The sequence below is a fragment of the Micropterus salmoides genome, unplaced genomic scaffold (assembly GCF_014851395.1).
Source record: "Micropterus salmoides isolate LMB-PRFRI ecotype aquatic unplaced genomic scaffold, ASM1485139v1 Ms_hic_scaffold_2, whole genome shotgun sequence".
NCBI lineage: Eukaryota > Metazoa > Chordata > Actinopteri > Centrarchiformes > Centrarchidae > Micropterus > Micropterus salmoides.
Window position 1 is genome coordinate 5667002 of NW_024041150.1, and position 24555 is coordinate 5691556.

A 24555-nucleotide genomic window follows, 5' to 3' on the forward strand; every position below is an offset into this window, starting at 1 on the left:
GATAACGTAGCTTTGTTCCTCGCAGATATATCTCATCTGATTTGTTTAATCCAACGACTCTCTGGCCTTTTATCACATCATCCTTTCATGGAGTTCTTTGACGTTAGCTTCAGTCATTTAGAGAAAGAGTTACGTCACATACGCGACTTTTGGGTTTGTAGTCTTTGTAATTTGTATTTTTGACTTTTTGTCTTATACAGTTTTACATTAAATGTATATTATAAATTGACCATCATCGTGTGTAATTCAGAGCACAATTCAAACGGGATCAAAAAATTTGTTGTCTCTTGCCGAACATATTTTTTCCAAAGTAAGGTGGTGGTCCATTGGAAGGAGAGGGACTTAGGCTCTCCATATGTTACTCTCCTCTCCTTTGTATTTAAACTGGACCAGAACCTCATGATGGTGCTAGAGGAAAATAGGAAAAAGAATAATATACATAAACCATACCGGTATGGTGTCTGTGCTCCAGTCGCCTATAGTTCATGTTCACACGCGCTACACGTGGTTTGTTTTCCTTCTTCACCCTCACCTCTCATTTCTACTAAGATATATGTAAATTATAACGTATTGAAACAGAAAAGCTCCTATAAATCCTTCAGGTTGAAAATGTTTCTGAGCAGTCATGTCATAAATGTGCCATTTGCTTTTAGCAGTATGTGATTCTAAGATTGAGTTTTTTATATTTATGAGGACATGTGGAGAATGAAAAAACATTTCTTCAGGAATCTTATTCAGGACTTGATGAGTTCCTGGGTTCAGGTCTGGAGCAGCTGGAGGTGAACGTAGGGTCTGTCAACCTTCTAACCCAATGTAAACGTGCTGTCATTTGAATGGAGTCTGGTATGTTGTTAAATCTTTAAATTTGATCATACGTTTTAACTTTTTCCCCTGGGTAATTCTTTGTCATTCATTTCCAGTGACGGCTCTCAGGGGCCAGACAGAGGCCAGCGGCTGTTTTGGGACAAGCATGAAATTAAACATTAATTTAAAACAAAGTAGGACAATGTGTAATTTTACAGTTTCATAGAAACAAATATTATTCAATCTTTGATCTCTTAGACAACAGATGAAAATTCACACCAAAAAGAAACAATGCACACATCATATGCATGACTTACACATGTTCCCGATGTATTTCCTTCATATATATATATATATATATAGTACTAGAAAGAGTACACTCTAATACAGGAAAAGATCAGAACTTTTTGTAATGATAAAACACTGACAATAAAAACATTCACGCATCTGAAAGTTTATATTCACATTGAAAAATATCACTGACTGTTTCAAATACACAACTTACACAATCTTACCTACAAAAAATGTCATTTACTCTTTGTCTATGAAGATTCTCAGTCATCCAGGTCATAGTTAACGAAGGTTAAATCAAGGGCAACTGGACTTATGTGAAGATACTGGAAGACGTTTCGACGTCTTCTAGTATCTTCAACCAAGTCCAGTTGCCCTTGATTTTAACCGTCGTTGGACAATTACTCTTTATTTTCCTCTTTATACAAAAAGCAAAACAAGAAAGAGGACATTTTCACAAGCACATAGCAGCACATCTGCTTCATTTACAAATCACACAAAGTCAACAATACATATAAATCTGGACCAATTTTAAATAAATCAGTGCTGAAGGCAGAAATAGCAGAACAGCCTCAGTGTTTATACAGTATGTGGTCTCTTGGCTGTGTTCTTGTTAAGGAGATAAACACAGAGAGACATTTAACCACGAGGAAACGTTTTGTTTGCATGTTGACAGACAGAAAACACTGCAGCTGATATCATTAGCAACACGCAACACTTTATTTCTATAACGCTATTTCTCCTTATTTGTTTCATTTCAGTGATGTTAGCTGAAATGAAAACGGATCAAACTGATGCCGAAATAACTACAATATGATGCAGATTTGTTAGACCTATGAATTCATGCTTTGTCAGGTCTGTCAGCAGGACAACTTCTAAATTGTTTGTTTTCTGAATGTAGTTTGGATTGATCAGGGCTACGCTATGATAACTTGTTCACAGTAAAGTACAACGATAGCTGGTATAAAGTTACAGACACATGTTTTCTGAACTCTCCAGGTAGTTCAACTTCCTCGCTTTCTTTTCTCCAAGTAACGTCCAGATTTTCCGGTTTTGATATAGTGTAGTCCAACAGAGCTCTGGGTGCCAACCGACGCTAACAATACCAGTGGAACCGCAAATGCACGGAAGCTAGCTGCTGACAAGCGTAGTTGTCAGAGCATAATCCAGACGGGGGTTTATTTGTCCAAAAGCTGCAGCGCTGCTCCCGTCTCTTTCTTCTACACTTCCCCGTAGTTTAGCAGCTCTCCGTCGGCCAGCGGCGTCAATAACCCGCTCTGCTTGGTCCTCTCCAAACAACGCTCTCAAGCCGTCGGTGACGTCCGGACAATCTCAACGCTGATAGGCTTTTTGCAACATAGCTCCATGCAAATTTCACACTCAAGTTAAAAAATTTGCAACAAACGTATCTTCCGCACAGCCTGGAGCAAATTCGCAGGAATTCGTGACTTTGTATGTAATCAAGCCGCCCGAAACGCTGGATTCGCTTTCAGTGTGAACACAGCTTCAGTCATTCGCTTCCACTTCCGGCTCATGGAACCTTACTTTGGAAAAAAATATGTCCGGTAGTCAATGGTGAGAGACAACTTATTTTTTGATCCTGTTTGAACTGAGCCCAGAATTACACATATTATGGTGGTCCACCAGAATGGGAGGGACTTAGGGCGTAGTCACACTAGGCCCGGTTTCCGTGATTGTCCCTCCTCCCCACTCCACCGCTGGCCTGCGCTCACACTGCGCCTAACGATCTGAGCCGGAGCACGTTTAGGTCATCACTCAGTCAGTGTTTCCCATACATTGATTTGTTGTGGCGGCCCGCAACAGTATCACCGCCAACCGCCACAATTAATATGATCTATTTAAAATCGTACTTGATTGCAGAGTGCTGCGTATATATTCGCGCAGCATTGTCTCCCTCTCTAAGTGTTGTCTAAGTGTTCGCTTACGACTGATTAAATGCAAACCGTTCTCCCTCCCAAGTGTTAATGTATGGTGAAGACCCCTTGCACTGGCAAAACTCTTTAGCATCATTGCTAAAAGTAAGCATGGCGGCTGTGGCTCAGGAGGTAGAGCAGGTTGCCTGTTATTTTGAAGGTCGGAGGTTCAATCCCAGGCTACATGTTGAGGTGTCCTTGGTCAAGATACAGAACCCTGAATTGCCAGTTCTGTTTGAGCACTTAGGCTCAGTGAGTGGATGTAGTGTAAAAGCACTTTAAGTGGTCGAAAAGACTAGAAAGGTGCTATACGGAGCATTTATATAAATAACAGAAATGTAAGGAGGTGTTGGGTGGACATAGTTTTATTGTCTAAAATTATCCAAATTCACTACTTTTATTTTGAAAGACTTCTAACCAGATGTTGCATGTTTATTCTTGTTAACTTAACGGCGCGGAGCCCTTCACGTGCAAAAATAACACTAAATGGCTCCAGTGACGCCAAGAGGTCAGAACCTGCCCTCCCTTTTCTTCCTCTCAGTCTGTACGTCTGTGTTTGAACAGAGCGTGAAATGTGTGGCCGTGGCAACAAGAGTGTCCAGATGGGACATTAAAACTCTCTCTCTGTGTGTGTCTGTTTATGTCTCTCGCCCCTCAGTGCCTATGTCCCAGAGGGCCTGCTTACTTCCTGTTCGTGGGACTACATGACCTTTACCCCGTCGGTGCGAGCGTACACCATGCTGCTCTTCATCTTCGCCTTCTTCCTGCCGCTCTTCATCATCATCTACTGCTACCTCTTCATCTTCCGCGCCATCCGCAACACCAACCGGTCAGTCATCGTACGTGTGTTTGGCAGGGCTTGACATTAACTTTTTTGAGCACTAGCCAGTGTGGTTACTAGCCCCATTTTTGTTGTTGGAAAATTAAGATTTATATGATTAAAGCTGACTATGTAAAGCTCCTTTTTGTTTGAAAACATATAGTCTATTAAGATAAACACATAAAAGAGTCGCTTCGTATTGACAGATTCAACGTTTAAAGGTTTATTCTTGTTTGACTAAAGTCTGGATGTCATATTTGGCGCACCTTTAGCGGCGGCACTGCAGCTGTGAAACTCATATCACTCAAATCACAAAACTCACACGGACTAATAATAACAACAAACGCACCAACATACATATACAGTTACAACCCCAGACTTACTTTTGTCAGCTGTTTTCTCAAGTTCTGGGCCTGTAAAGCATGGGAGTGCATTTGGTCACAGGAATGTTGATGAATATTCACTGTTTTTATCAATATTTCAATGTTTTGGAAGCTTAATATTATTTGGAACGTGGTTGTATGGGCAGAAATAGTGTTTTACAATACCAGTGAACATATTAACAGTAAATATTCACCTGGTATATTTTTGAAAAAGTGTGTAATAACTGTTGTGTATTAGATTCTTTTCATCCAATTTACAGTTAAAGGTGTATTAGAAGATATTCTGTTGAACTATAATGAATTGGATGATGGTTTTGATGGTGATATTGCTATTAAAATATAAATTTTATACCAGGCGAGGATGAAAATATCCTTTTACTCTTTATTAGCAAATTAAATAGGTTCATTTACAATTGATTCATATTACGTAGCTTCTGACCTTTCAAAGGAGACCAGAATTATGCATTTAGGCCTAATGTTTGAGGAGTTATAGTCACACGTTAGAGCTACAGTATTAGCCTGATGTTGGTTCACGCTAATTGCCGTGTTAGTTGTAGTGGGTCACTTACCATCCAACAAGCTAATAAACAAGCCACCAAACAGGTTAAGTAACATTAATAAAGCTAACAGAGAGCACTCACGGTAATCATTATCGTTTTTGTTGTGACTAATTTATGAATGAGTATTATCTGTATTAAAGAGAAAAAACTCAATGTTACTTTGAGATCCACAACTACTATAGAGATCTTAACTTTGGTCTCTTCAAACCGGACTTGTGTGTGTCAGTGACATAAGGGGGAAAGCAGGAAGTGGATCAAACCACTGGGAGGCAAAGGAGAGGGGGCTCAAAATGTTTCTAAACCTAAAACGCATTTAGTTTTCCCCTTTTGTGTTTGTTTTGGTTAGTATATATTTATTATATAAGTTACAGTACATGTGCACGGTGTCCCCACAGGTGTAGCGCTACAGGTGTGTGTGTGTGTCTGTGTGATTTCAGGGCCGTGGGGAAGACAAACGGCAGCATTCACAGTCATGGCAGCGGTCGAGACTCCCACCGGATGCACAATGAGTGGAAAATGGCGAAGATCGCTCTGATTGTCATCCTGCTCTACGTCATCTCCTGGTCGCCGTACTCCGCCGTTGCTCTCACCGCCTTCGCCGGGTAAAACAAGACCACCGCCAGACGTGTGCTGCTTACAGCAACATCGATAAAATCACAGTATCACAGCTTCAAACCTGCAGCCGCCAAATTCAAATGTCGAGGTCAGGGATGGTCTTTAGCTGCAGTTCCTCTAATGACCACTAGATGCTGCTCCAAGAAAACTAATTTTAATGAAATGAACAGGAAAAATACTCTAAACGCTAAAAGTAAAAGTACAAAATAATGTAAAAGTACTTATGCGGAATGGCCAATGTAAGAGAAATAAATATTATTATTGATGCATTAATGTGTTCATCACTTTAATGTTGCAGATGCAAAGGTGGAGCTAGTTTCATAGTTTTTATACACTGCTGGGTAGCTTGTGTATTTCACCAAGGGACCAATAAAGTCTTAATCGTAATCAGTAATAATACAAACTAATTTATTAGTTGATTATATTTTTACTATATATTGTATTATTCATCTGAAAATAGCAGAAATGGTCAAGTTAAAGTACAAGCTGGGGGGAGAATGGACGTGTGGTCCACTTTGGTTCCCCTCAGGGAACGTGAACTTGACCCCGCCCCCCTACGATGCAGCTGAAGTGTCCGTTTGCAAAGGTTCTTCTGGGTCCTCACTGTGTTGTTGTTGTTGTGTTTCAGGTACGCAGACATATTGACTCCCTACATGAACTCTGTGCCCGCCGTCATCGCCAAGGCCTCGGCCATCCACAACCCCATCATCTACGCCATCACGCACCCGAAATACAGGTAACATGCTGCATGACTGAACAATACCTCCTTACCAACTGAAGAAACGTCTTCGAGTATCTTCAACCAAGTCCAGCTGCCCTTGATTTTAACCTTCCTTGGATATCTGTGACCTGGGCGACTGAGAACCTTCACAGATTCCTTACCAAGGTCATTGTAGTTTTGCATTTTGTCATTAGTTTTTTATTTTATTCTGTTTTGACTTTACAAGTTCAGTTTAGTTTTTAAAGCAGGTTTGCTAGTTCAGTCTAGTTTATATTTTTAGAAAATGTTAAGTTTTAGTTTAGTTTTTATTAGCTTCACTGTTAGTTTTAGGGAGATTTCACACCTGCCTCATTTAGTTCGGTCGAATCGCACCAGAGTTCGTTTTCCCCCTTGGCGCAGTTCATTTGGACAGGTGTGAATGCAGAAATTTGGACGGACTTTGTGGGATTTTTCCCCTTGAGAAACGTTCCACATATTTCTTCACCATCCACTGCGAGGCACTTGCTCTTATCAGTGACAAAGTGAAAGTAAGCCCAAATTACTCTGCCGCTTTCTCCCGACTTTGCTGCCACTAGACTTCATATCCAACCTGAAATACTAAGCTTATGTCGACCCTATTAGACATTTGCTCTGTAATTTTAGTTTATTGTTGTTCTGCAAACAAAAAAAAAAAATACAGTTTACGTTAGTTTGATTTTTTCGTTAAGACTCATTTTCTTTTTTGAACTTTTTATTGAACATTTTAAGTTTTATGCAATAAAAGAAAGAGGGGGAAAAAGGAATTAATAAAATAATAGTGGAGGAGTGCAGATTCACCCGGCTGTGTTTCTAAAAAAAATGTGTAACCTTCTCTAAAGCCAGACAATAGTTAAGTCTATTCACCCATTGTGATTGGCTAGGAGGATCCACAGCAGTCCGTTTTGACAAAAATACATTCTTTGGGCATCCCAAAGACATGAGCTGAATGGATGAAGTTAAACTGCAGATTCAAGTAATCTCCCAGTAGTTCCATTATAGGGGAGGAGCCATATTCCATATTTAAGACTTTAGTGAGTATTTTCTATGGCCTCCCACCACGGACCTAGTTTTGGGCATAACCAAGCCATATAGAAGAAATTTCTGGTTCTTGCTTCTGAAGCTCCAGTTTTTAAATCAGGAGTGTAAAAGAATGTGTTGGAAACTATTTTTCAGATTTTGTATCTAGCACTTATCTTTGTGTGCGCCCTGAGGCAGTAAGGACCATTGATTATCAAATTGTGTTGTTTCAAGATCTGTGTCCCATTTCCCTCTGAGCAAATTGGTGTTAGCTTTATGCTGTGTGCTAACAATAAATCACAGGCCACTGAAATGTTTACGTTGGATTCCTTGGGTTTGTAATAAATTGTGAAAGCTTTGTTTTTTCCAGGGATCCGAACGTTTAAAATGTCTCAGCTGTAGATATCCATGTGTGTGGCAGGTATTTGCTAAGTCATTAAATTGCTGGAACAGCATCAGTCTGTCACAGCTATGTAGGTCATCAAGCTCAGTTATATTTTTCTGGGCACACACACTTGAAAATCCTGATTTTACTGGACAAATTCTAGAAAAGGGTTAGACATACTGTTACAGTTATGTGGTGATAGGCAGGGTTGAGCAGGTTGGAGGACCCAAATGCAGGACACGAAAAGCCAGCAGGAACAGTTCAGAGAAGGGTTTTAATATAACAAAAGGCGAGCACACTTACAAACAGAGTGGCTGTCCAACAGAAATCCAAAAAGGGTGAAAACCAGAATCCAAAAATGAGCAGGGTAACAGGAAGACACAGCAAGTAAGGCTGAAGACACAAGAACAAACTGCAACACTGGGTGACAACAAACAATGACCCATCAAAGACAAGACAGAAACACCAGGTATATATACACCCGGACTAACGAGCAGGGCGGGAGCAACACAGGAGAAAGACATGAGGCTAACGAGGCAGGCAGAGCAGAGAGGAGAACAGAGAGACAGTCAGGCAGAGGGATACTGGAGGGAATAGACATGACACAGGTTACTGAACACATAACAGATCAGAGGAATAAATATAAATGAATCAAGACACAAGCAGACACATCCCCACTGAACTAACACCAACAAGGAACACAGACCGAAGTGAAGCGAAGTAAAACACTGAACTGGAAACTAATGCATCAAGAAGACAGACATGAGTGACAGACAGAGACGGACATGAGTAAACCCCAAAACACAACAGACTATATAACTGATACTGGACACAGGACAGAACCCAAAACACTAAGACATAAACCGAGACACAGAACGAGGAGCTAAGACACAGAATACAGAGCAGACTAAACTAAAATAATGCAGACGAGGAACAAGAAGTAAATACTAAAACATAACCGAGGCACAGGACTGGGAACAAAGACAAACTAGAACACAGGACCAAGAGCTAAGATAAAAGAGGAGACATAAACTACTAAGGACAAGGAACGAGAGAAACGGGCAAATAGACATATGAAACAATGGCAAAAACTCAAACTCACAGGGAAACAACTACAACTCATAACACATACTAGGCGTGAGTAGACACACAGAGGTCCTGTTCTAAATGATGACTGACTTTACCCCATACTTTAATTGACTCAGTTGTGTTTGAGTTATCTGTGTATTTGTTTTAAATCTCTGTTAATTTTTGTTTTCAACCCTCCTCAAAATCCCCTCTTGATTTAATCTGCCAATTTTAGTTTTAAACACTCTCAGAAGAGGATTAATGATCGTCCTTAGAGAAGAAAAACATCGACAACATACAACCTAAAGCTCGGCGGCAGGCTCTCACCTGAACCTATTTGTTCATTAGTATCTGAATTTAGTTTGACTCCAGCTAACCTGCCTGTTATTCTGCTCAGTGGACCGTCACACTGTTTGAAGATTGATCCAATCAGACAAGGCGCTCTAACAACTGAACCAATCGCTGCTCAATTAACCTGAATGTTAACTGGGCTGGAGACAATCGAACACACACAATGGACTGATGCAGAACACCTGACCTTGTTTTAAAGTGTAAGAGAAAACAGCTTGTGTAACTCTAGGTGTTTAATACAACATCTGTAACATTATGAAGGAAAAGCAGAGAGCTGTTTGATGCTTGAAGCTTTAAATTCTATATTCAAACAAAAAGCAATAAAATGGTTTAGTTAAAGTCCTGTTTGGTGGCTTTTATTCAAAAGTCAAAGCTTATAATGTGACATCTAATAAACAAATTTACAGGGTTAAACTATACACAGCTAGCTACTGTTCGTAACAGCTGTCCGTAATTCATCCTCAGCACTGCGTCACTTTAGAATACCGTGAAACTTGACTTTGTACCCTGAATACTTCAACATTTTGGAAAATAGTGTTATGTTAGCGATATGTTCAGGTGGATATCAATCTCATGTGTGTTCAGTGCAGAGCTGGAGTCAGGGTGTGGTTAGCCTAGCTTAGCATAACAGCTGGAAGCAGGAGGAGGCAGCAAAATGCACCAACCAACACCTGTAAAGATCACAAACAGAAATATAAATATATATATATATAAATATTGTGTGCAGGCACTACTTCTTGACAAACAGCGGAAGATCCGTCTGCCCACAACTTCAGTACAGTTGCCGGTTACAGTCAGTGAGAATAGACTTTGGTTTCGACCTGTAGGCACGATGCTTGCTCATGGGCTCTTCTGTCGAGGCGTAACGTCTAACCGGTGGAGCTCTAGAGCTTATGGGAAGTGGTGTTAGTTTTTTATCTGGACATGTGGAGTGAACCACACACCACTGAGTAAAATGATGTTCCAATGCCTGATTTTAAGTTATTTGTGTTATTGAAAATGCTGCTGGTATGAAGTTTTCTACTGGATCAGAAAACGGAAGTTATCTTGGAAGGAGGCACCTGCTCCCGTTGCCTAACAGTAGAGTCAACCTCTTAACCAACGAAGAACTGATCAAAGCTTCAATCCAGCCTCAATCTCTGGATCTCTCTGTGTCTGTACAGGTTAGCGCTAGCCAAGTACATCCCATTCCTCGGCGCCTTGCTCTGCATCCGTCCTCGTGACCTCCGCTCGGCCAGCAGCAGCTTCATGTCGACGCGTCGCTCCACGGTGACCAGCCAGACCTCCGACATCAGCAGCCAGTTCAGGCGGCAGAGCAACGGCAAGTCCCGCCTCTCCTCCATCTCCGACAGCGAATCGGTAAGCTCAGATCCATTTGGCGCTCAGGTGTGTGTGCACCGCTGTGCGAGTCAAAGAGTGTGTTTTTTTTTTCTCTGCAGGGTTTGACGGACACTGAAGCTGACCTGTCCAGCATGGGCTCCAGACCAGCCAGCCGCCAGGTCTCCTGTGACATCAGCAGAGACACCGCCGAGCTCCCCGAAATCAAACCCTCCTTCAGCTTCAAGTCCAAGATGAAGAACCACGACTCGGGCATCTTCGAAAAGGTAAACACCTTGCCAGCTCCTCCCATGGGTTACCGCTGGCTTGATTTGCCGCAGGCCTGCAGTGTTTTATCGTGTTTGTCAACAGATTCTTACTCCTAAGCCGCTTGGTCAAGACCCTTGGCGTTGCTTTTTAACGCCCTGGGTACCCTTTAGTGACGTTTTCAACATTTAAGGCTCTACGGTTTGTTTGAAGTTTGAAACAAAATAAAACTAGTGATTAATGTTAAACATCACAAATTGGTTAGGTTCAGGAAAACATCATAATTTGGATTAAAATAAATAGTTACTAACAGTACTTATGCAATTTTACTAAAAACAGTCAATGTTGACTAGCGACTGAGACCAAGTGTTTACTGCGGTAATAAATCAGCTGAGAAGTAGCCTCATTTTCTTATTGACTTCGATAAAATCACACTACTTTCTGCAGCCAGTGGAGTCGCCCCCTGCTGGCTGCTAGAGAGAATGCAGGTTTAAGGTGCTTCAGCACTGGCTTCACTTGTGAGAGCCAGAGGTTTCCCCCGGGCTCAAATAACAGCCAATCCAGATGATTGACAGGTCCCGGTGTCAGGATCTGACCAACTGAAGGGGACGATGATAATAATAATAATCTTTATTTTTAGAGCACTTTTCAAAACCCATGTTACAAAGTGCTTAAACAAGCGCATACAATAAAACACAGATTATAAATACACAAAAAGGCAAGAAAAGACATAAGAAACACAAAATATAGTTAAAAGAAAAGAAAAAATATATTAAGTAGAATAAAATTAAATCAACAAAAATCAGAAAAGGCTCTCCTATAAAAGTATGTTGTAAGAAGGGACTTAAAAGAGTTCACTGACTCAGCTGACCTGATGGGCAAACATTTTAACATGTCTCAAAGAGATAATTTGCACAGCTGGAGTCAGATTAAACAGCAGATTACCACAGCAGGACACCCACAAGTGTTTTTCAGAAGGCATTTTACCCCTCATGTAGATCATTATCGCTGCATTCAGCCGGTGAGGAGTAGTGTGTGTCTGGTGAAAGCAGATCTGTGCAGCTCCAAACACCAGAACATCTTTTTTTAAAACACCGTTGTTAATCTGCTGCTCTGTGTTTCATATTTTCTCTGCTCAATGTGCTTTTCAGCTCGGACGAGAAAATCCTCTTTTCCTTTTGATCTATCATTGAATCGAAACGGTCGCTCGGGTTTTTAAAAGTGTTTTAAAATTCTGCAAAACAGATTAGAGTTTAATGACTCTAGTTTCCTGCTTTACTCACTTATACTTTCGATGAAAATCTAAATATATTAAATTCTTTCCTGGGATTTAATGTGACAGGAAGTGGTGCAGAGGAGAATCTCCATCATGGCTGCAGCCGGATGCTGGTTAATCAGTCTGATAATCACTGGCTCCCGTTCATTTTTGTGTCTTTTTTGCAGATGTCCGGTGACACTGATATCTCCATGGCAGGAGTCAGTGAACGCGGCAGCATCCCAAACGTAAGTACTGTCCAGCTGTCCACACAGCGGATCTTAATCTGAAGTTATGAAAGCAAATATAAAAATATTAATCTGTGAGTGGTGTTTTCCGTCTCTTATTTACCCACTTTGAGTGGTTTACTTCGCGGCTCTGAACTGTGTTTCTAAGCTAATTTAGCCTTGCTAGCTAATGTAGCTTTCATTGGCGCAGGCGAGAGAGACACCATCGGACACAAACAAGAGATAATTTCTCCTCTGTGTGTCAGCTGGAAAATGCATCGTCTCAAAGCTGGAAATTGGCTGTTTTTCTGACTTTTTAGTGGACAGTGACGCTACAAACACATGGTGATCTTAAGCCGTTTTTCCATTACCAGCTCAACTCGCCTCGACTTGACTCTACTCGACTCGGTTTGGACCTGCTCCGTTTTCCATTGCAGATAGTGCCCGGAGATAGTAGCCCTCAATGTAGCTGGTCGTCATAGCGACGCCACACACAACTGGTGCGCTGTAATTTTCAATGTGACACACACACCAGCGATCCACACAGCTTTCTCTTTATTTAAGTTAAAACGTATCAACCTTCCTCAGAATGTAAAGACAGATAAACGGTATGAAAACCTTCCAGCTGTGTTTTCCTCTGCCGTTGTTGCTGCAGCGGTCTGTGTGACGGCGGGTCACAGCAGGCTTCCCCCGCCGCCACTTGTGGAGCTCCTCAACTCCGAAAATATTCAAGCACATTTTTGTTCCGCTGTCACTTCTCATAAAACTGTCAATATTCGAAATCTACACAGCTGATTTCTCACCTCAAAACTTCTCAGAAGTGGATTTAGTGATGAAATTCCATACGAAAACTGTAAAATCTAAAACTTTCTGTTGCTGGCCTCTGTCTGGCTCATGCAATGATGATGCAGTGAATAGTGAATATTCTCTCTGACCAATCAGCAGTCTGCTGTGTTTTCACGTCACATTTTAGTTTCGCCTCAGCACGCTTGGAACCTCGACGGAGGTTATACAAAAAAAATTACCTGGTAGCAGGTACAGGTACAACTTTTCCACAATGGAAAACCAAAAAAAGGCGAGTAGAGTCGAGGTGAGTCGAGGTGAGTCGAGCTGGTACTGTGCAGTGGAAAAGGGGCTTTATAGACAATGATGTATTGCTGCAGATTAAACTACGGAACAGGATAAAGAGTTTGAATGAGCTTAACCTTCAGCAGTAAAATGCAACATCCACATTAATGCAGCAGGAATATTAATCCAGAAACATTAGATATAATGGTGAAACACTGACCGGAAACATTTTTCTGAGTTGAGTACCTTTAATTTCATACTCGAAGTACATTTATGCCTGGTACACACTAGAGGTCAGCTGGTTGTTCTTGTGTGCTGTGTTTTGCACAGAAAAACAAAAGAAGAGAATCAAACTGTGGATGAACTCGAGGCTGAGAACAGGGAATGAGCAGGTTTATACACTTTTACGTTTTATAGTGCGAGTAGATGCACAACACGCTGGTGACTCTTTCCACTCACCTTTCTCTCATTGGCCGTTGCAGGTTTCCGGAAGTTAACTGATTTGGAATTGTAATATTGACGATCCGTAACTGGGGAGCCTTAAGAGTATGTCTATAAACCCCTCCCACTACAGGATTATTTGGGCCAATAATCTGTTCATCAACCAGCCTCAGCTTTGCGAATCGGACCCAGTATTAGCCTGATTGTCCTCTAGTGTACAGCCAGCATGAGCTCATAATACTTAAGGGTTTTAAAGCATTAGTGGAGTATATTCACAGTTTAGTATTAGTACTTTTACTGAAGTAAAGGATCGGAATACTTCTCCCAAAGCTGGACTTGGTGGATTTTTTTGAATACGTACAATCTGTTAATCTTAATAAGTTAAAAGCGATATAATTCTGAAATTAAATGTTGAGCTGGATTTCCTGTTTGACAGAGCGGGGATCTTGCAGAGGGACACGTGACGAGAAGCACGATTGGTCGAATCCCGAGCATCGTCGTCACCTCTGAGTCCAGCCCCTTTCTTCCCATCAGTCGAAAAGGTTCCAGCACTGCCCGCTCCAAGACAGCCAACAACACAAAGGCGGGGTCTGGGTAGAGCCCCGCCCCCTCCAGCTGATCACCTGCAGCCACCTGACCAGCTCACGTCCAGTCAGATAATTAGAAGTGTAGAGTTCAAACACACCTGAAGAACACACGAAAGCCATTTGATCAAAGCAAACATGACGGTGTTGGGTACGTTGGGGACTACGTCAAAGATTTATTGGTAGTGGACAGAATTACTCCTGATAAATGTCAAAGAACGGCTGTAGCCATGATTAATATAGACTGCGACCAGTACCAACTGAACCAAACAGCACTTATATTTTTGTCCCAACTAACGTGTATTAGGTGTTAAGTTGTCAAGAAGACTGTAATATGAAAATGTTTCTTATGCTACTTAAGTAAACAAGCATTGGAGGGTGGAATGTTTTTTTTTTACTTTAACCCCAAAAACATAATTTTCCTGCATCTGATTTCCATCCCCAAAATCCCAACTCGTCACATAAGGACGCTTGGTCAAGACCCCTTGGCGTCACTTTTTAACGCCCTAAGTACCCTTAAGGGTCGTTTTAGGGTCTAAACAATAGATATGTAACGTCCGGTCAAGTTAGCAACAATAAACACGCAATGTTAGACTTTCACAATAATGGTATGTGTTAACGTTGCGAGATGTCGCAATTTTTAAACGGCACGTTGTTGACAAAACGTTAATGGTTTGGGTTAAAATAACCGCGTTACTTACGTAACTTGACTTTCTTAAATTAAGTAACATACTTATGCAACTAACATAACCTACATAATTTAAATAAAAAAATTCAATTTGTACTTTTTGTTTCACACGAGCAACGAACACCAGTCCCCTGGTTGAAAGTCCGGTTTCTGGACTACCTCCTTACTCAGACCTTTCTGTTAAGTATCCTACACCTACCTTTAGCGGTCAAAAATTATGCTACGTTCCCCCCAGTGCATTGAACGATGACGTTAAGGGGCTCCCCAGTGCATTGGGTTAGGGGTAGGGTTAGCCCTAGATGCCAACAGGACTTGGCCATGTATTCTTATGTGATGATGTTTATGTGTGACTTGGGAGTAAGAATGGCTTGCTATCCCTGATTCAGATGGATGTAAACAGATGTAAGTTTTTTTTTTAACTCCTCTTATCATTTTATTTTTCTCTTCAGGTGAGACGGGTTATGGTCCCTGAGCCTTTTTAACAAACATTTTCATTTGTTTCAGGACAAGGAAATTATTAATATGAGATTTTTCTACAAACCCTGTGGATTCCTGTTTGTGTGCTTGTTGTGTTTTGCTTTTGATTTGTTTTTCTGTCGTTTCCCAGCTCAGTCCTACAGAGACATGTGACAGGTGGAAAGTTGTTTGTTTGGTTCTTTGTGAGTAAGAACTTAGATATTACATAAAAAAACAAATTCAAAACCCAGCTCTCAATTTGACCGTTGACTGACTAAACCCCATCACAGCTCATAGCTAACAGTAACCTTACTAGGAGTGGTTGATCCGTCAAGTCTTGTAATTTTCCGCATGGTGAAGAGGTGTACATGTGGCTCTGTATACTCTAACCCACTCAAACAATATAAAAAGGTACGAGTAAAGGTGTAAGGAATGGGATTAAACTGTTAAATCTGATCTAACCTAAGATGTAAATGAGCATGTCCAGCTGACTACCTTATGCTACTATAAAAAGTAGTAAACCTAAGGCATTTTTTTTAGCATTGCATTATTTTGTGGCATTACACGTTGCATTATCCACTGTGCTACTCCTGGAGTGCAGGCTAACGTTAGCGACTCTGTCCTGCTGTATTTCGTTCGAAGATGTTTAAACCCCAACCCTAGCCAAACTCTTTACTCACAACTAGTCCTCATCCCAAAAGCCTTTATCTTATAATATAAAAAGTGACAATGTTTATATATATGTAACAATAATGCGTTAATCCAACCAGTGTCTCGTTTGTTCTTGGCCAAATGGCTATTTTTTAATACTCATACCAGAAGGACTAGCTAAGTGCTACACTTCAATAAAAGAACAATGTTTCTTTATTTCAACATGTATAATAAAATAGTGAGAATGCTGACATTTGCCTGGGACCTGTTAGCTTTAGCCTCGTTCTGTTAGCGTGACCATTTTTACAGGGTTCTTAAAACATTTAAGAACATTAAAATGTTTGCTGGAAACTGAGTTTTTAAACAGTTCATGGAGCTGACATAACTAGCTAACTAGCCGAAAGTGACCTAATCTGTTTGCGACAGCTGTCATTTTAAAGTGGTCCATGACTAAAAATATGAATCTGATTTTGTCTACTGCATAAAATCAAGGACCAATTGACCAAAAATTTCTAAGAATTTTGATTGTTAATTTGCCACCTGCAATGTATTGACAGCCTAAAATATGTACTAGGTCTGTAATAGGTAGTCAACGACGAAAGAAACAAATGTTTTGATCCCATTTAAATAGTGCCCTTAATTATACACAGGATGTTTGTCAAGTTAAAATATACTTACAATAAATATATGTAAAGTCAAGAAAGTTGCAGTTTGTTTTGTAGACATACAAAAATACTTAATTAGAAAGACCACAAACCCAAAAGTCACATATTTGACGTCATAACTGTTTATCTGACTGACTGAAGGTAACGTTACTTAAGCTAATGTCAAAGAGCACCCATGTGTGGATGATGTGATAAAAGGACCAGGAGTTGTTGGATTAAACAAGGTGAAATACATCTGTGCGTTGAACATAGCTAAGTTACCTATAGTAGCAAGGAAGCGATGAAGGTTAGCTTTGCATTACAGCGCTAACATGTTGGTGACGTATATTGTGCAAGACAAGAGATGTAGTTAATGGAGCGGTTTCACACAAAACTAAATGTTACTTTACTGTTTTACAACAAACTGTGACTTTCTTGACTTAAATTATGTTTTAAATTGACAAGCATCTTGTGTGTGATTCAGGACAAAACTCAAACAAGACAAAACATTACTTGTCTCTCACCACTGACTACCGGACATTTTATTTTCCAAAAGAAGGTCCCATGAGGGGGAAGAGGAAGTGAGGGAGGGGTAAAAAAACAACCAGATCAACACCAAAAAACAAATAGACAACTCTGCTTTCCAACATGGTCTTTGTTCTTTATCCATTTATCCTAGTTTCAGATAGAATGAACCTGGAAAAGGAGAATATCCGATTAAAATTACATTTCAACGAAGGTTCTGCCAGATTTAAGTGCTGAGAGGAAGGGCCATACTTTGGGAAATCCTTTTGTCATCATTTGAAATGTATTTTTCCACTTCTGAAGGAGCTGGGCTAGCAGTTTCCGCCTGATTCCAGTCTTTGTGCTAAGGTGAAACACACCCTGGACCTCTCTGTGTACTGGACACACAGAGACAAAACTGATTTCACTTACTGATATCAATTTTGGATCATATCTGGGTATGATGTCAATCAATACGATTTAGCAAAATGTCAGACTGCTCCTTTGAATAAATTCAGATGTTTCTCCTTATCTCAGTGACTGCTTAAAGCCCTGAGGCCTGCAAATGCACTTTTATTACAAAATATTTTAAATGTTTTTAAAGATTTCCTGCATTCTGGTGTTGTTCAATTAGTGTTTTTCTTTCTGTTAGTGTTTCCTTCTTTTCTTGATTGCGTATTTAAAGTCTATATTTTGCTGAAGGACGGTGTAGTGGAATGTGATCGTGATGTAGTTGGTGTTAGTACCAGGGGGGTGAAAAGGGACCTAACTGTTGATTGTAACATTGGGCTTGATAAGCCAATCTGACTGTTGGTCTGCATGAAGTTACTTGTACATTCCCCAATAGTCAATTTGAATGTTTCTTTAAAATAACACAACTTTTGACAAGTTTTCTGCTGGGAGGGAAGTTTTCATTAATTCAATAAACTTAAAGGCAATTGAACAAAACCAGATTAGCACAAGAACTGAACAGTTTGAACAGCTGAACTGCACTGTTTACTAACCTGAAACAAACTATTTCAGCTTCTGAACTATTAGCGAGGCAGAACAAAAACTGCTTTTTTAGCTAAATGACCCCAAAACTGTTTTTATTGTTAAACTGAACCATTGTTTGCTAACCTTTATCAAAATGTTTTAGGAGCTAAACTAGGCTGGAAACAAACCTTAACCAAAATGTTTTCTTAGTGAACTGACCTTTAATAGTTTAAGCTGATCAAAGCTGTTTAACTGCTGTTTAGCCAAACCATTAGCTAAATGACACCAAAACTGTTGTAGCTGTTAAACTGAACCAATTTTAAACCTTTAGTGTTTTGGGGGAAATGACCTTTAGCTAAAGTTAAACACACAGTTTAAGCTGCTAAACTGAACTTTTAGCTTAGCCAAAAAAAGCTGTTTAACTGCTGTTAGGTAAACAAAACTAAACCTGTTTGTTGTTAACCAGCGTGTTTGTTGTTAACCAGCGTAACACAGCTGTTTAAATGCTAAATGAAGTTGCGACGGGTGGCTTAATTTAGTTGGTAGTTAGCATTAATCTTAATATGTTGTAGGTTCTAAACTGGGCTGTTAACAAACCTGAACCAAACTGTGTGCTTTTAACTAAAATGAAACAAACTGATGCTGAAGTAAAGATGCTAAATTACACCATATTATAACCTTAATTAATATAATTTAGTTGCTAAACTAAACCAGCAGTTTAAACTGAATTTTAAGTGCTTCAGCTGCGACTTTCAAGCTGCTTTGAAAGCTTTTGAAGTTTTAAATAGTTGTTATATTCATGCAGGTCTTCAAACCTTTCTCTCTGTGGCCTACGAACAAAAACCTCTACTAGTTCACTAATCATTCCCCCTTGCATCCAAATGCTGACAGTACAGTGTAATGTGGCAGCAGTATGGTGCAGTAAAGCTCTGCACAATGTTGAATAGACAGTAATGAGATTAAATATAAATGCAAGTGTTTGCTATATTAGTTCCTGTGTAATGAAGTTTTTGTTTTCAACGGGAAGGTGACTTATTGTAGATGTGTTTCTCCTGTTTACCTCAGTGTTGCTCTTATTTATTTTTCTAAATAAATATCTATTATTCACTGTATTCATCGTGGGACGCCTCTGTTTGAGCCTTCATCACTGCAGAAACAGAAATGGCCTTTTAGAATTACACGCATACAATATATACATATATATATATATATAAACTGTACAATACACAGATGTTGTTTTACAGACTGTTTTAAGGGTGAATTGTCTCTTTAACACACATAACGTGTTAATCAGTGATCATTAGAGTTGCTGGAAGGTGGATTTTGTTTCCTTTTCCTATCCAATTAAACTTTTTGAATTATGATTTTAAGTTGACTTAAACAGTACGCACCGACTTTATTACTGTAATAAAACTCTATGCATGAGCTGAAAATGACCGCTTGCTGGACATTGCATTGACAATTAAAGTGTATCAATATTTAATTGCTAATGAAGCTGCTTTATTGACCATGGCCACTAGGTGCCGCTGTATGGTCTGAGCCAAATCAAAGAACTTTTTTGTCTCCACTTATATTATTCAAAGTGCATCACAGGATAACTATCTAAACTCCCTTGCTTAAAAACATATCAGTGTGGTGAAACGGTGACAGTGACGCTTCAGCGGTGGGTTTATGCAGTGAACCTTGTACACACTGTACGCTATTTATGTGTACTTGGTCTCTTCTATGCTCAGGGTCAAAGGTCAGAAACTTGACAGGGACCCTTTAAATCACTGTAGGTCAGCAAAAACAAGATTTTCAGAGGGTTAAGTTACTCTTTAAAGTAAATTTTAGAGACGTAGAAAATCAGTGAACAGACATGAGTGCATGTGAAAGTGTGATTTCATCCTGTGAGACAAAATTAAAAAAAGGACGGTGAAAAACAGGGTCACAACAGTGGTGAGGAGCATTGCACAAGGAATAATATTTAGAGGACAGCCTTGTGCATGTGTTGGTGCTGTGGCTTAGCTGCTTAAATTGGCTGTCTAGTAAACAGGAGATCCAGAGTTCAACTCCCAGCAGTTCCTTATATTGACTGTGCTATATGTCATGCACAGCACATTGATCAAACTAAGTAGGGAGATTGAACTCTCCACTGAAAAGTACGTAAGAGGTGGCTTCATTTTTCGGCAGGACAGATGTTGTAGGCTACCTGCCAAGCTTTGCATCCACCTTTTTTGTTAGCAAGTATGATTATATTGTATTATATATTATATGTGTTATCTCCCGTGAGCTGCATGCAATTCTTTGCAGGCATGCAGACCTGTGCACCTGTGGTAAAGACAAGTAATTGGCTGTAACGGTTAATGTTCCTGAGTTGGGTAAGTTATATTAGTAATTCCTATCAACATGTTAAATCATAATAACTGTTACAACACATTATTTCAAGTCATACAAAACAAATTTGACATTTGTAACCTTTTAATATTGATTTTTCCATGGAATATTTTTGTTATAAAATGGATCAGACTAAATATACTTATAATAAAATAAAATCACATTCTTCACACATCAATTTTCTAGGTTAATTTTAAATTGCGTGCTCTAAACTTAACAATATACTATAGTTAACAGCTGTAAATGAAACTATTAAGATGGTGTCAATAGGTTAACATTTTGCATATGTGTTAAAATAAAAAATTATGAGACAAATATGACATTTCTTTAGAAGTTACTCTATTGTGTAATGGAAATTTGTCCCTTAGTGAGTCTTCTGAAATAAAGAGTCCAATCCAGACGTCTTTTAAGGGTTTTATTCTTTGCAAAGGGTCAGACAAACATACAGAGTGCCAAACAGTCTGCAGAGTGTAAGACAAAGAGCCAGTGAAGAAGCAGGTGACTTTATACTGTAAGGGTATTACGCAGCTATCCAAGGGAGGAAGGGAGTAGGGACCAGCTGTCCTGAGATGAAGGCCTGTCAAGGACAGTCTGATAAGAAAACTCTCTAACAAGCATCTTTCCCATGGGAAACTTCACCTAGCTGAAACATGATAAAATATCAAATACCATACAGTGAGACCTTAGTATATAATAATGGAGCATGCAGGGTGAAACAGTTAGCAGAGTAAAATATCAAATTTCCATCACAATTATGAAAAACAAAACAATTATCTGCACACTAAATAGTTTTGTAGCCAAGTAGGAGGTGTCATTTTTTGCGACCTCTGAGAAGGTTTAGATGCACCTATTTACTACAGGTGCATTCGATCAGTTCTCAGACTTTAGAGTGTGCATTGTCACAATTAATGATACCACCTACTTTGATTCATTATTACTCTGTTATTCTTTGTTTCAGCACTTACCCACAGGTTGGTTTGGATGTGTGCACATTCTTCTGTGTGTAAACTAGACTTAAAACAGACTAGCAAACAAGGGACTCTTAAAATCCTGTCCAGGCTCTGATACTGAGTGTAAGACTCCTGATGTATCTTTAAGGTAGAAAGTGAAATTGCTGTTGCACACAGAAATACACTGCATTATTTCATTTCAACATTTTATGTCAAATTTGAAAAATGTTTTGGGAGCATTTTCACTTTTTAACCTCTGCTAAACTTCTCTCATTTAGCAAAAGTTCATTTTTAATATTTTATGTTTTATCTGTGTTGTATGATTACATTTAAATTGACAGACATAATGTGAAATCTAACATTTTCAGCCAGTAGTACAGACAAAGGAGTTAAAAAATATAATAATAAATAATATTTAAAACTAAAATTAAATAGAAGGGGAGAAGGCCTTTCCACATCACTCCACCCCAAAAGATACAGATGTCCAGCACACAGAGGATGCACAAGTCTCTGCAGCTCTCTGGGAACCAATGTCTAATGTGATCAACACTGTGACTATCGGAAGAGAATAAATTTGTAATAAATGCTGCAGGTATGAAGTAAACTATACCAATGCATTTTTAATAAAACATTATATCTGAAAAAGTTAAATTAAGGCCAGGCGGAGGCGCTGTAGCGCTGCCTTGTCGTTACAGAATTCTTAATGTCTGCAATGTTTAATCTGTTATGTAGTGAGGATCCCCTGCTTAGATGTTATTCATATGATGAAAAACTGAGTGTTTCACCCTTTCTCACTGCATAGTATGTGTTTGCTGTGTAAATCTATATGTATACTACCCAACGAAGGTTAAAATCAAGGGCAACTGCACTTGGTTGAACGTATTGGAAGATGTTTCGTCCCTCATCCAAAGGACTTCTTCAGTTCTGACTGACTGGCAGGGAAACTCACCTATTTAACCTCAGTGGGGTCGTGTGTAAACTAGACTTAAAACAGACTAGCAAACAAGGGACTCTTAAAAACCTGTCCAGGCTCTGATACTGAGTGTAAGACTCCTGATGTATCTTTAAGGTAGAAAGTGAAATTGCTGTTGCACACAGAAATACACTGCATTATTTCATTTCAACATTTTATGTCAAATTTGAAAAATGTTTTGGGAGCATTTTCACTTTTAACCTCTGCTAAACTTCTCTCATTTAGCAAAAGTTCATTTTTAATATTTTATGTTTTATCTGTGTTGTATGATCACATTTAAATTGACAGACATAATGTGAAATCTAACATTTTCAGCCAGTAGTACAGACAAAGGAGTTAAAAAATATAATAATAAATAATATTTAAAACTAAAATTAAATAGAAGGGGAGAAGGCCTTTCCACATCACTCCACCCCAAAAGATACAGATGTCCAGCACACAGAGGATGCACAAGTCTCTGCAGCTCTCTGGGAACCAATGTCTAACGTGATCAACACTGTGACTATCGGAGGAGAATAAATTTGTAATAAATGCTGCAGGTATGAAGTAAACTATACCAATGCATTTTTAATAAAACATTATATCTGGAAAAGTTAAATTAAGGCCAGGCGGAAAAGTATATCTGGAAAAGTTAAATTAAGGCCAGGCGGAGGCGCTGTAATTTAATAAAAGCAGGTAACTCTGAGCTCCTCCCGCGAGCAAACGGCGTAGTTCTCATAGCATAAACCAGACGGACTACAGGTGTTTATTTGTCCAAAAGCTGCAGCGCTGCTCCCGGCTCTTCTCCCCCAAGTTTAGCAGCTCTCCGCCGGCCAGCAGAGTTTCAATCCCCCGCTCTGCCTGGTCCTCTCCACACAACGCTCTGAGGCCGTCAACAACGTCCGGACAATCTCAACGCTGATAGGCTATCGCGGCTCAGCATCATGTGACCTTCTTGCTCAAGTTGAAAATGTTCAACTCACGCGTTGCCGGCAGCGCCGTAAGTTCCTCACTCAACATCTGTCTGGCCACGAGACAAGGCCGCGGCGCTGTAGCTTAGTGGTTAAAGCGCCTGTTTCGTAAACAGGAGAGCCTGGGTTCAACTCCCAGCAGTGCCTTGTCGTTACAGAATTCTTAATGTCTGCAATGTTTAATCTGTTATGTAGTGAGGATCCCCTGCTTAGATGTTATTCATATGATGAAAAACTGAGTGTTTCACCCTTTCTCACTGCATAGTATGTGTTTGCTGTGTAAATCTATATGTATACTACCCAACGAAGGTTAAAATCAAGGGCAACTGCACTTGGTTGAACGTATTGGAAGATGTTTCGTCCCTCATCCAAAGGACTTCTTCAGTTCTGACTGACTGGCAGGGAAACTCACCTATTTAACCTCAGTGGGGTCGTTGGCCAGGGTCATCGATACCGCTGGTTCGTTAGTGTTCCTGGTTGCTGTGACGGCAGTCGTTACAGTCGTTAGGACTACCGGTGGCCGAGACTGAACGACCATAGTTGGTATCTTCACCTGAGGCCAATAGGTTACATTTGTTGAGTTTCCTGGGAAGAGATGAAAGGACAGCATTGTAAGTGGGGGATAAGTGGTGGCGTAGACCCCCTCCTCGGTTCAATGACGGCTTCTCGACCCGGGTGTAGATGGCTTCCTTGACACCTCTTTCAAACCATCCATCTTCCCTGTCTAAAATGTGCACCTGGTGGTCCTCAAACGAGTGTCCTCTGTCCTTCAGATGTAAGAAGACTGCAGAGTCTTGACATGAGGAGTTGGCCCTTCTGTGTTGAGCCACATATAGAGCCTCTCTATATGTATACTAGATTAGCAAGAATGTCTGAGAAGTTCATTCAAACTTGTCTTTGCATTTCACCAGGAACTTCGACTAGTGAACTTGTGATCTTATGCAGCTCCGAAAGTACTGGTAGCTCTGCTGGTTTAGAAGCTGGTAAATCAACTCTATAAAGGCTCAGTCATCTTTATTTTTAAGGAAAACAGCAATTATGCAGGCTCTGTGGCTTAGTTGGTTAAAGTGCCTGTCTAGTAAACAGGAGATCCTGGGTTGAAATCCCAGCGGAGCCTTATGGTTACTGTCCCCTACATGGGCATCATCTTGTTTGGTAACAGAGAAGACGTGGATTCAAATCCTTTCTTCCCTCGGAATAAAGACAGAAGGAGCAACTACACCACCTTGTCCCACACCCGCACCATCTGGGTGCAAACCAGA

General features: G+C 40.0%; 1 protein-coding gene and 2 non-coding genes across 3 annotated transcripts; all 3 read left to right on the forward strand.

The window, feature by feature from the left end:
- Window positions 1-3140: 3140 nt before the first annotated feature.
- Window positions 3141-19268, forward strand: LOC119913460 (melanopsin-A-like). Its single transcript, XM_038732889.1, has 8 exons — window positions 3141-3196; window positions 3688-3858; window positions 5230-5394; window positions 6036-6143; window positions 10131-10326; window positions 10407-10571; window positions 11995-12054; window positions 13979-19268. The coding sequence occupies exons 1-8, from the start codon at window positions 3141-3143 to the stop codon at window positions 14138-14140; spliced, it is 1083 nt and encodes a 360-aa protein (XP_038588817.1). The 3' UTR covers window positions 14141-19268.
- Window positions 19269-23367: 4099 nt separating this feature from the next.
- On the forward strand, window positions 23368-23440 carry trnat-cgu. The gene has a single exon. It is a non-coding gene; the product is annotated as a tRNA-Thr (tRNA).
- Window positions 23441-24336: 896 nt separating this feature from the next.
- Window positions 24337-24410, forward strand: trnat-agu. The gene has a single exon. It is a non-coding gene; the product is annotated as a tRNA-Thr (tRNA).
- Window positions 24411-24555: the final 145 nt, after the last annotated feature.

What these genes read in the sequence shown, in the direction of transcription:
- LOC119913460 (XM_038732889.1), top strand. Translation starts at nt 3,141, where the DNA reads ATGGCGGCTGTGGCTCAGGAGGTAGAGCAGGTTGCCTGTTATTTTGAA. An exon ending in TGTTATTTTGAAGGTCGGAG is followed by an intron (nt 3,197 to 3,687) that starts GTTCAATCCCAG and finishes CTCGCCCCTCAG; the next exon opens with TGCCTATGTCCCAGAGGGCC. An exon ending in ACTCGGGCATCTTCGAAAAG is followed by an intron (nt 10,572 to 11,994) that starts GTAAACACCTTG and finishes TCTTTTTTGCAG; the next exon opens with ATGTCCGGTGACACTGATAT.